Source organism: Gymnoscopelus microlampas (genome assembly GCF_963454915.1).
Source record: "Gymnoscopelus microlampas genome assembly, chromosome: 1".
Classification (NCBI taxonomy): Eukaryota; Metazoa; Chordata; class Actinopteri; order Myctophiformes; family Myctophidae; genus Gymnoscopelus; species Gymnoscopelus microlampas.
In genome coordinates this window covers 25,282,256-25,295,257 of record NC_139962.1, presented here as the reverse complement: position 1 = coordinate 25,295,257, position 13,002 = coordinate 25,282,256, and the positions used below count along the sequence as shown (strand labels likewise).

The window sequence follows — 13,002 nt, the reverse complement described above, 5'->3', positions numbered from 1 at the left end:
AGTAGCCAAGATGGCGACTGTAATAATAAGACCTCTATTCAATTTCTTGGGAGCACAACTGCATAATAACACTTCTGTTCTCGGGTAAAATCATAGAGGGGTAAAATACAATGGAAAATATGTTATGTCTGCAAAAGACGTAGTCGGAATAACGGCTATACTCCACTAGGCAAATACCCTAAATATACTATTATAGCATGGAATCCCCGAGTTAAACTGGAACAATGGGTCTCTGTGATATTATATCACGGTACAGTACTGAAGGCACGTCATAATTGACGATGTGAATGTGGCAAACACATTTCTGGTCTGGCGCCACCTAGCGTTAGTTGACTATACATTCTGTCACCGATGGTCTTTAAAGGAGTAGTTCACCCAAAACATGACGTATTTTCTATCAATTACACACCCCATGAAGCCTTCAATCCATGGATTTATTTTAGTTTTTGTGGCATTCCTGAGCCAATAATTTGATTCCCGTCTCCTACCGGCTAATGTATTCGGGAGACACAAAGTCGATTATTTGTGTCTCCTGGGTGTGTACCGGATACAGGAATGCCACAAAAACAAAAATTAATCCATGAATTCAAGGCTTCATGGGGTGTGCAATTGATAGAAAATAAGTCATTTTTTGGGTGAACTTCTCCTTTAAGATGGCTTTAAGGGATATTTCACATTAAAACACCTTTGTGGTCATTTTAACGGGCTTTTGTGTGCACCTCAGAGTCTGAAGTGGCCTGATTCAATATTTGATATTCATTTTATCAGACACGCCCCTTCCTAGGAGTACGTATTTTTTCAATTACTTTTTTTCTGTATTTAAAAATTGTATTAAACTTTTCAAACAAAACTGTAGAAAAAGTAATTGAAAAAACAGGACCCCACACACACACACACACACACACACACACACACACACACACACACACACACACACACACACACACACACACACACACACACACACACACACACACACACACACACACACACACACACACACACACACACACACACACACACACAAATACCCCTTTAACAAACAGCAGCAACATATATTGGCAGCAATGCATTTTGCTCATCAAGTTAAGTCTAAATAGCAGCTGTGGTATTTACTTTATGCTCTTCACTGAGTGTTCATAACTTGTAATGGCAACAAAAGACATATTAATCCATTTTATCAATTCTTTCCACCAGGTCCTTCCCCTCATTATTATTCATAGCTAGTATTGAATTACCTGGGTCTTCTTAAAGGAGCACTTCAACCCTATCTTGCTCCTCACTAATGCTCTTGTATGATGGCACAATTGCCGTCCACTCACTCTGCGTCTCATTGGTGGGCTATGGACACTTGCCTACCAATTACATAATCAATGGGGATTTTAAGCTAATCAAAACTACAGCCTTTCTCCTCCTGGAATGTCAGCATACTGAAATAGCAGCCATTGTTGCATTATTATTTTTTATATCTTATTTTTTAAGTTTGAAATCTTGTTTGAAATGACCAAACCTGCATACAACTGTTAAGATAGGTTTCTGAACTGTCCACAGCCCTCCTCTGAAACAGACCCAGTAGACAGAAATGGTGCCATCTTATAATGAACATTAGTGAGGGCAAATTATATGATAATAGTTCGAAAATGGGTGAGGTGGTCCTTTAAATACATAGTCATTTCACATTCTACAGACCATTCATTGACAAAATAAGGAAAACTACAACATACAAACTCGTACTTTATTGTAACACTGATAAGAATTGTAACACACTGAGGTAAGTTAAATAATCCACATTTGTAAGGATCTTGAACCTGTGGCACCACAAAATATTTACCACTCAACCAGTTAACAATTCCACATCTGCAACAGATGGCTGTAGCGGCCAGTCAGAATCTGTCCAGTTCACAGTTTAATACAAATGTTATCTTTCCCTTTATGACAGGGGTATTCAACTAGATTAGGCAGGGGGCCACAACTGTAAAATAATTTGGAGTTGGGGGCCACACAATTTGCGCGCGTGCGCGAAGCGCACGCGCGCGAAATTTTCCGGGTCTAATTCGGGTCTAATTCGGTCTAATTCGGGTCTAATTCGGTTCTATTTGACCAATATAAATCAACCTTTTTTCGGGTCTAATTCGGTCTAATTCGGTTCTATTTAAGGTTCTAAGTTAAGTTCCAATGAAAGATGGCCTTTCAAGAACTAATGAAGGATAAATAATTTGTACTGTTTTAACTTTGATAACATAAATCAAAGTTAAAATAAATAATAATTATGAAAATTAAAAAAAAAAAAAAAAAAAAAAAAAGTTTTTTTTTTTTTTTTTTTTTTTTGGAATATGGCCAGGGGCCACAAGGAAGCTCCTCGCGGGCCGCACGTGGCCCGCGGGCCGCCAGTTGAATATCTATGCTTTATGAAGATGAGCGGTATACCGGTAACACGTCCTCTTGTTCTACACTCACCAGATCCTTCCCCGCCAGTGTGTTTTTCTTTTTGAGATGCAAGTTAGTAGAAAATACCCCCTGATGGAGAACATTCTGTTGTTTTTCTGGTGAGAAAGAAGCCACTTCAGACATTGCCAGCCTCAGTCTGAGTGCTACAGTTTCTGCTGATGTCTTGGCACAGTGTCACAGGGCACTATGAGATATGAGGCCATTTCAGATTGCTTCCACTGCAGTCACTTTGTACAGGAATAGATTTTACATTGTCTGAATAACTGTTAGTCTTTGTATAGAAATCTGCAGCACTGTGAGTACCGCTGCAACAAAACAGCAACCTGGAATGCCCTCAGAACTTTGACTAGAATCTTTATTGTCCGAGTGGTCAGAGAATAGTCTCTCTACACACAAGGCTTTGTTCAGTCGAGGGGGAGTCCAGTGGGTTGGTAGAGGTGCTGGTGGCTTGTGGCGGGTGTTTAGTGCGGCGTAAGGAAGGGGACGGTGAAGAACTCAAAGCTCCACAGCTCTGGAGGTGAATATCCTCATGCCCACGCTTCCTGGGACTGCCGCCGGTGCGCTGAGACTGCGTCATCAACTATTTATTATAACACAGAAAGAGACAGAGAAAGAAATGTATTTAGATGTTGCCTATAGCATTCATAAAAAACCCATGTCAATAAAATGAATAGGTTGAGAGAGAGTGTGAGAGACATCTCTACCATTCACCAAGAGTTGCTGAATGGAAAATCACCAGTGAATTGGAAATTCAATACTGAAATCATTTACTCTTTACCAATACTAATAAAAAAAACACATAAACTATTACTCCCATATTGCTGAAATGTATTTGGTAGTAACTTGCATCATATTAGGTAGTAACTTGCATCATATTACAATAACATATTAGTTATTGTACTAATGATAATGTTTGCAATCTTGTAATGTTTTTTTATAGATGTTTTTAGCTAGCATCAGTACTCTCACAATATGTGAGTGAAACATCACTGGTGAAGGGCTGCACCTTTTTATCATTTTTCCATTAGTAGAAGTAGCAATGGCGTGAACATAATACTTATGGCCTGGACATCTATCTACCTCAGTTTATTTAAAACCTACTTCTAGCTACAGTATCTGATATCATCACTGTCGGGCAGAAACCTTATATGTACAAAATCTTTACATTTCAGGAAATGGAAAAAATAACGTGTGTTTCAATGTATCCCATGTAGTTATTATTTAGCCACCTTCTTGTTAAAGGTGCATTATTATTATTTTTTTTGGTGTGTTAAATAGCTCTTTATTCTGATACCAATCATTACTATAGTGTTTTCAAGTCAGGACACCAGTATTTTCCAATTAGTAGAGATAACTCATACAGGATACAGGATAAACATGTGAAATTGGAAAATTTTGTTTTAACCAACAAATATAACTTACATCTACTTTAACACTTTTCTTTGGTTACACATTAAACCCAAAGACACACGATTTCACCACTCTCAACCTGGCATCCCTATTTTGGGCATGTCATATGTCAAAATGTTCCAAAATGTGTCGAGCTTGTAGATTGGCTTTTTTTTGCTACTTTTGCATGACACTGTTATACGACCAAGTATAACATAGTGCATTCATTTATAAAAATAATAATCATAATAATAAAAACATAATGGAGATATAAGGTTTCTGCCGACAGCGCCAATATGTTAAATGCCAACAGGGTATTAAACAGATCCAACTGGACTGGAGGAAAGAAAGGATAAGTTGAGTCAGCTTTAAAACTTTATTTAGATTTATTATTTGTCAGTAATTTTGACCAATATATTGATGCTCACCCATAAGTCACAGTGTTGAAACTGTAATGACAGAATATTTATAAATTAATTATTTCCTTAAATATTGTCAATATAATGCTCACTATATGAATGGTTTACCTGATCTATGACATTAGCGCTGAAAATGGCCTCCTCCATGTGTTTCTCATCTGACTTGATGACACACTTGATGCTGTTGACAACCTGCTGGACCTCAGGTGGTAGGCTGCAGCTAGAATGCTCCAGAAATTTGGCCACCAATATTTTGGTGTCTTTGTACGTCTTGAGGTCAGCGAGGGAATGTGGTCTCTCATGCGTGGAGTGTGTGTGCAGAGCCCTGGGTTTGAGGCGGATATCAACTCTTCTGCCCTCCTTCTGCGGCTTCCTGGTCGCACTGTGACCAGGTTTAGTAGCGTCTGCTTCTGTTGACAACACACCTGTTAATTCTGGACACACCAGAAACACAAGAGACTATTTTCTTAAATATCAATGCATTCCATAAAACAGACACTAATGCCTAAAGTTGAAGCATTTTTGCTTGATGAAAAAAAGGTGTCTAATTGGTCAGAGAGCATAACAAAGAATATGGTTTGAAACTGTGCAAGACATTTTATTTGCACCACTAAAATTACATTTATTTCAAGCTTGAAATGAGACTAGTTGACAGTGACACCAAGCCTATTTTTGTGTTCACATTGCTTCTTAGTGCTTGTCTTGTTGGCACAACTGTGACAAATTACATGTCTTGTTATGCATGTTTTATGGTTTTCCACACAGTAAAATCCTTCATGTTAAATTAACCCAGAGAGACTTAGAGAGAGAAAAATGAGAGAGACATTGTGAAAGTTAAATTAACACAGGATTTTACTGTGCACCTTCTTCTGTTTTGGCAAATTGAAATAACCTTTCTCTACAAAGTTGACACAGATCCTCCTAACAAAATATATTAATGTCAGGTATGTTCTGTTTTAAACTGCATAGTAGCCCACATCTGTGGATACTTTGTACTACTACACTACCTTGCTCTGGGGACGTATTAGCAGAGTCTTCAGCAAGTGGGTTATTTGCAGAGGTGCAGCCGCAACTTTCACCTGTAGAGGGAGACAGCACTCTAAATGAGGACCAACAGAACCAACTTTCATCCTTCTGTTTATCTTTTGACCAGTGATGAAAGGTTCACATGGGAAAGGTTTAAGATGGGGGATGTCGCCAAGAGAATAAACACACCCGTTCACTTCAAACACTTACTTCCTGACGTGGAGGAACAAGAGATGGGGTCACTGGTGGAGCGAACGATGCGGGCTAGCTTACGGTACCTCCTTGCTACGCGGAGTCCCCGAGGCCTCTCTGAGGGCGAGTGGCCACTACGGCCTGAGGTAGCGGGGGGCTGTGTCGTGGAAGAGGGTGACCAAACACTGAAACACAGCCTGGGGCCACGCGGCCTGGCAGGAGGAGGGGATGGAGAGGGTGAAGGAGCCAAAGGACTGAGGGCTGAGGTTCCCCCAGAGGAGGCCACTGAGGTGGGGGAGCAGGGTTGAGGCGGCGGGGTGGGGAGCGCGACAGGCAGTGTGAGCTTCCTGCTTACCACTCTTGCTCTGAAGAGGGGTTGTGCTGTTCCTTTAGGCGGCTCCTCCGGCACGTGTTTGGCTGACGCAAGCTCATCGCACATGTGAATGGTAGCCCTGTGATTCGTACGTGCGACCTCGGTCGGCTCTTCGTGTTCCAAGTTGCTAACATTTTCCGAGGACCAGTCCGGGGAGCGCTCGAGAATCTCGTGGGTGTGGGAGCATTCGCTGTAGCCCGTATCACTTGGGCGGTCAGCAGTGCCACGCAGGCCGCGGTGGCAACGCGAGGAGCCACGGGCGCTGAGCTCAAGGCTGGTGCAGCTGCCATCGGTGGGGGCGGTGTTGAGCGTCCCGTAAGGAGAGGAGTCTGAGCCCTGGACCTCCAGGGAACACAGGTCCTCCGAGGAGCAGCTGTGGTCATGCAGATCAGCAACCTCTGACACCAGCAGGGATGCGCTGTCCACGGAGGCTGCAAAAATCAGACAACATCAGCATGAGCAACAAGCTAAGAGAGCAACCCTCTATCATAGTAGAGTAGATAAGAGAGTATAAGAGAATTTACCCTGAGTACTGAGGCCTGCTGTGGTGTTCCGTTCACATAGACTGGACTCTGTGGCCTGCTGCTCATTGCTAGTAGTTACCTGCAGGAAGGAAACACCCACACACTTTTACACTTTGCAGTCTGTTACAGTTACAATATGACAGACACCACTGGAAGAACACGACAGGAATGATTCCACTGCTGGTGAGAGCCCATTCATTTGCTGCTGTGACACAAATCTAACATCAGTAATGAGTAATGCAGTCAATCTAGACCAAAGTAAACAGTAATGCAGGTAAATTGCTATTGTGAAACCATAGCCTGAATTTATAGAGGTGCAAGAACAAATAACCTGACAGCATTGCAAAGGTCCACAGTTTGTTTTATTTATGTCCTCGCTTATTTGTTGTTGTATTTTATCATTTTGACAGATATGTATAAATATATGGTATGTATATGTGTTGTTGTCAATAAAAAACACCAATAAATAAAATAAATAAAATAAATAAAATAAATAAAATAAATAAAATAAATAAAATAAATAAAATAAATAAAATAAATATTTTAGTGAAGCACAATATTTGTCTTTTTAACCCTTTTAAATAATACTGTATGGTACAATGTAAATTGTATTTTGACAAGGATGGATTACTCTATTGAAACCAAATGCAAAAAACACTGGTATTCTTTAACAACTGTCTTCAATACCACAGCCTGGTCTGTAGAGGGCGCTATAAGACTGCAGCACACACGGCAACACTACAGCAATTACTGTGTGTATAAAAGGAGGGAAAGCTGCTGGGAAAAATATCACTTTAAGAAGCTCTAATTGAATTTAAACGACTGATTGGTTTTATTTGATGAAGATAACTTCAAGACAATACTTGCAAAAATAACATTTAGCTGAACAAATAAATGATTCGAAGATAACAGGAAAGGCAAAGACTTATTCCACATGATCTGCACCCTCCATCACCCACATGTGAACATTCTGAGGCCTATCTTCACAGAAAATGATTTGATAATGTTATTATCAAATGCTTTCTTTTCTTAGCTATGTAAAAATCAGTCACCTGCATGAATAGATCATATCGGCCTCCTGTTCTGTGGGTTCTTACAGCATGAGCTGCCCACCAGAACTACAGACACTCAAAGCATTTCAAAGTCATTTACTGTAGGGGGAATACCCCAAAGGCAATTTGACCTACATCATTCCTTACAGAAAGATAATTTTCAGAAATATTAATTAAATAATCATTTTCTAAATGGAATTATGAAACCGAAAGAAATCACTACAGTTGTTACTTGTATACCTGTACAATTGTATAGTTGCATGGTCATTTGAGACTCTTCAGCCAAGATCTTTGGCCTTTGGTCCAATATGACCATTAAACAAGACAAAGAAGACAGTACTAGCCAAACAGGTGACTTCTGCTATAAGGCAGTTCTCAACCTGTGGGTCGGGACCCCCAGGGGGGTCCCACATGATTTTGGGGGGGTCCCCAGATGACAATGAAGTGACAATTTAGGACTTTTAAGACCTTTTTAAAACCTCAAAAAAAGGAAGAGAAAACAAAAAGCCCATTACTGCATCAAAAGTAATCAACAAACTATACTATAAAAACTGGTCAAATATTGGCCAAATTGTCAAATAATATAAGAAAGAGGCAAAGATTGTAAAAATAGCCAATCTACAAGTTCACACCATCTCGTAGCGCAAGGCGTTGAGCTGAGTATTTATCTGTGGAGCAGAGTCAAACTAAATGTAATGCCTCAACTCCTACAATTCCAAGTGTTTATCAGGGTGGGGGGTCCCCAGTTCAAATATGATTGTTTTTGGGGGTCACGGCCTGAAAAGGTTGAGAACCACTGATACATGGGATTGAACACTTGACCTTTGAACAGGACACTTACTGAAAGCATTTGTATTTTTAAACAAAATGAAAGCTTGGAAACAAATGAAATTAGTGTAACTCACCTGGCTGGCAGGCGTCTGCCCTAGCCCTACAACAGACTCATATGGAGGGGGCAGATCAGTGGGGTACAGCGTACCCGGGCTGTTGATGGGCACCCCATAGATAGCACTGAATGGAGAGTGGGGGAAGTCCAAGTGCAGACCTCTGTCAAAGACCAAAAGAAACCAAAGCGTATCAGCATGACGTTTAAGAATGGTATTTGTTGTATGACGATATCACATAAAGATGTGCACGTAAAATAGCAGATCTACAAGCGCGCTATGAACTTGTATATCTGCTATTTTTGAATAGTCAAAGAAATCTTAAAATGACACAGGTGCGTTCCCGGTCTTAATGGATTAAAGGTCATGACAAGTGATAATTTGAATGGTCATGACTCCATGAATCCACCTGCAACACACCCACTGATAGTATATTCAGCCTGATCCATCCCATCTCACACCGCGTGTAGCTACTCCACCCTTCTCCAGTCCAGAAAACACCACACTTCTGTAACCACAACCCACCCACCCCACCATTGACTGCGCTCCCCCAAAATAGGACCCTAAGAGTGGATATTTACCTCATCTAGGTCAGAAATATGATCTTCAAGAACAAAAAAATAAACCGTCTCTTATAATATCCCCAATAGTGTAATGCAGACTTGGATGTTTTGTTGTTAACCACTATATCAGTGGTTCTCAAACTTTTTTTCATCTCAAGGACCTCCAAAATTATATGTATTTGTTTTGTTTTTTTTAAAGCAGATTTACAAGCTCATAGCACGGCACTTTGTGCCGCACTATGAGCTTATATATCTGCTATTTTTGAATAGCTAAAGTATAAAAAATGGTTTAAGTGGTTACACAGATGCGTTCCCGGTTTTAATGGGTTAAGAAGCAGTACATGAGAGGTAATCCTATATATATTGGCACTGGTGTGCTGCGGTCAGGTACCGTAGCCAAAGGCCAAGTGCTATAGATCAGAACACCAGTAATACAGAGCCAGTATTATAATTATCATACATTGTAATACGTTATAATAAGCTTATAATGTATCATAATCACTTTTATAATGCATTATAGTGTGATCATAAGTACTATAAGTGGTCTATGGGTGCTTTAAGTAAAGTAATTACATTCCTGAAGGTGTAGGCAGAAATGTGAGTACATATAGTGACTTGAATTATAACTAGAAAAAGTGCTCCTCGGAGCACAACTCTCCGCTGTTGGGAATGTTGGGAATGTTCTATCTGTATAAGTGTCCTATCCGTCCTGTCTGTATAAGTGTCCTATCCCTCCTGTCTGTATAAGTGTCCTATCCGTCCTGTCTATGTAAGTGTCCTATCCGTCCTGTCTGTGTAAGTGTCCTATCCGTCCTGTCTGTGTAAGTGTCCTATCCAATTGTTACAGTATCCGCCATTTCTCAACCATTTCGTGATTGTTCCTGTCTTACCTCACTCTTACCAGACTTGTGTTGGGAATGTTGGGAATGTTCTAATTCTTATGTTCTAACTGTCCTATCCATCCTGTCTGTATAAGTGTCCGATCCGTCCTGTCTGTATAAGTGTCCTATCCGTCTGTATAAGTGTCCTATCCGTCTTGTCTGTATAAGTGTCCTATCCGTCCTGTCTATGTAAGTGTCCTATCCCTCCTGTCTGTGTAAGTGTCCTATCCGTCCTGTCTGTATACTGTAAGTGTCCTATCCGTCCTGTCTGTATACTGTAAGTGTCCTATCCGTCCTGTCTGTGTAAGTGTCATATCCCTCCTGTCTATGTAAGTGTCCTATCCGTCCTGTCTGTGTAAGTGTTCTATCCGTCCTGTCTGTATAAGTGTCCTATCCGTCCTGTCTGTATAAGTGTCCTATCCGTCCTGTCTGTATAAGTGTCCTATCCGTCCTGTCTGTGTACTGTAAGTGTCCTATCCGTCTGTGTAAGTGTCATATCCCTCCTGTCTATATAAGTGTCCTATCTGTCCTATCTGCCAATTATGTATCAGCCATGCAGCCATTTCGTGATGGTTCCTGTCTTACCTCACTTTGACGGTGGCAAGACACCGTCAAAGTGACGCCATGTATTTATACAGTATTTCACCGTATTGTCACGTGTCACGTGAGGCTTGACCAATCGGTGTGTCATATTTAGAAAGTGAAAACAATACTCTCCTGCGGAGAGTAAAAAACAATACTCTCCTGCGGAGAGTAATAATAATACTATATTGCACTATAACTTTGATTATAATGCATGCATTCCAACTATGAGAATTACAGTACACTATGATCATGGCCAAACAGTCATTGTGAAGACCGTATGAGTCATTATAAGGGGCTTTATAATGTGTTATGATTGCATTATGAGTACTTATACCTATAATTATGCAGTGTTATAAGCAGATTATACGGCATTATAAGTATGCTTACTTATAGTGCATTATAGACATGAGATGCTTAGCTAGTGTTGCCCCAATATCACACTTCTATTACACAAAAGCTTAATTATTAACAGCTATTTTTAGAAAGCAAAAAATACTTCTTGGTTACCAACAGCAGTTGCCAACCGTTGCTAGGTTACAGATCATACAAAGGTGGATGTGTTAAGAGTGCTACAGTGGGAGATATTTACACTTGACTTTAACTAATAGTGATATAATGTACACTTGTACAGCACTAGAAATTCGGGCCGAATTCGACACCGTGGGTTGAAGGGCTTGCTTCTTTTGGGCTTGTTTTCATAAACCTGGTTGCTTGTTTCTCGCACACAATTTGGCAACACTGATCCCGAACGTCGGTGTAGAAGACCGCACGGACAAACCGCGAAAGTACAAAGGCACAGTAACAAAGACACACGCACACACACAGGACGTATACACACGCTCACAACGTTGAAAGAAGGAAAAGGCGTGAGCGAGCGGGCAGTGATGTCCGGTTGAGGTGGAGATGGAGACATTTCAATGGCCGGCGTTAGTTTTCACTCGGCTCTAGTTGGCTGCACTCGATGAAAAGAACCCGTATGAGAGTAGACGGTAGACGACCGACCAACCGTACACGACCGACCGCCGACCGTCGCGCATGCGCGGGACTCTCAATTGTATTAGGATAGCAGGGGTTCTCAAAGTGGATTCCGAGGGTTCTTGGGGGGTTTCAGGGGGTCCTTCAGTTAAATGAGTTAATATAACATCAAAATCAGTTTAATCGTATGTTATACATCAGCTATTTGAAAATAGCAGATCTACAAGTTCACAGCGCGTCGCATCGCAATACAAATCCTTTAAAACATTTGAATAACCCAAATCTTGTATGGGGGTCCCTGGCACAAAATCTTTTCAGATGGGGGTCCTCGCCCAAATACTTGACAATGACAATGTTTGAGCACAGCAGTATAGCACCGTTTCATATGGTGCCAATTAAGAATCATCAGTCATGCGAGCAGCAATATGGACCACTTTTAATTCCATGCTTTAAAAGGGAAAGAGGATAATATATAACTTCAGAGCCTCCACCAATCATCCAAGATATGATGATGTCATGACATGTCGCTGGCCCAGAGCAGGGATTCGCTATAAACATCTCCTCAGGCTTGTTTATATTTACGGAGTAATTGACAAGCAGACATGGCTCCTTGCCAAAAAAGCTATATCAGAGTGGCACATGTGTGTGTGGAGGGGGGTTATAGGAGGGGACAGTGGACACTCAACAACTGAGAATCATGGATGGCATGTTGCTTAACCACTTCGCTGACTGAGGTACCTCCTAATTCACTTTTTCTATTACAAATCTCTTCGCTGAAAAAGTGGGTAATCGGTCGGACTAAGGGTTTGCAGAGAACCGAAAAATCAAAAAATGTCTGTTATGGGTCTATCCGCAGGTCTGTGGAGGACATATCGAATCTCTGTGTCTGTGGGGGTGTAGGAGCCAACTTCCCTGATTGGTGAACCTGACCTATCGGTTTCACGGATTGGACATGGCTGAGCTTTGCGTCATGCACGTTTGTGCTGTTGCACCAACATAAGTGCACAATGGAGATCCTTGTATCTCCATATTAAGTTGCTAACAACAGGTTCAGAGAGTACTCTGACAACAGGTACAACAGGTATTGCATAACCGGGTGGGGCATGCATTGCCAACTTGCATTGTTTTCCGCCGATTTATCATTCTTGACTTGCATGCTCCCCAAGTAGGCCGTGCCTGAAGGGTGAAAGTTAAAACGGTCTGATATAACCCCATCAAACAGTAATGTTGTTGTTTTTTTTGTATAAAGAACAAGATGAATATATAAATGTCTCAGGGCCATTGAGCAATCACCTGTTTCATGGCAAGACAGTATTTAGAGAACATGCTGATTCCCTGTAGTTTTCTCTTGTTGATTGATTGATTGACTAATTAACATTAAATCTTTCATTTGCATACTGTAAGTAAGTTCATCTCCCTATCTTGCCTTCATTCCTTATGCATGCCATCATGTTGCATATGTTATCTCCTTATACTGTACATTAAATGTTCACCGTTGCCTTTTCCACCCAAATTTGCAACAATCTGCCTTTCCATCCAATACCCTGCGTCTTAGTATGAGGCCTTACCATCCCCTGCTTCTGCATTGATTAGTGTGTTATATCAGATATATAACACTGAACTGCAACCTGTTTTTCTACCAGCCCTCTCAACACACTTCATTCCATTTGCTGATGATCCTAGTGCTTCCT

At 40.9% G+C, this 13,002-nt stretch overlaps 1 protein-coding gene across 1 annotated transcript in view; it reads right to left on the bottom strand.

Annotated features, from left to right (window-relative positions):
• Positions 1 to 2,475: 2,475 nt before the first annotated feature.
• fam189a1 (family with sequence similarity 189 member A1) overlaps positions 2,476 to 13,002 on the bottom strand; it is a gene marked incomplete at its 5' end in the record, with an annotated part of 121,451 nt that continues 110,924 nt past the window's right edge. Inside the window, 6 exons of the mRNA XM_084065536.1 lie at positions 2,476 to 3,028; positions 4,365 to 4,681; positions 5,264 to 5,335; positions 5,493 to 6,278; positions 6,372 to 6,450; positions 8,329 to 8,470. Coding sequence (XP_083921662.1) covers positions 2,819 to 3,028; positions 4,365 to 4,681; positions 5,264 to 5,335; positions 5,493 to 6,278; positions 6,372 to 6,450; positions 8,329 to 8,470 — 1,606 coding nt within the window. The 3' untranslated portion in view covers positions 2,476 to 2,818. The remainder of the gene's footprint in view (positions 3,029 to 4,364; positions 4,682 to 5,263; positions 5,336 to 5,492; positions 6,279 to 6,371; positions 6,451 to 8,328; positions 8,471 to 13,002) is intronic.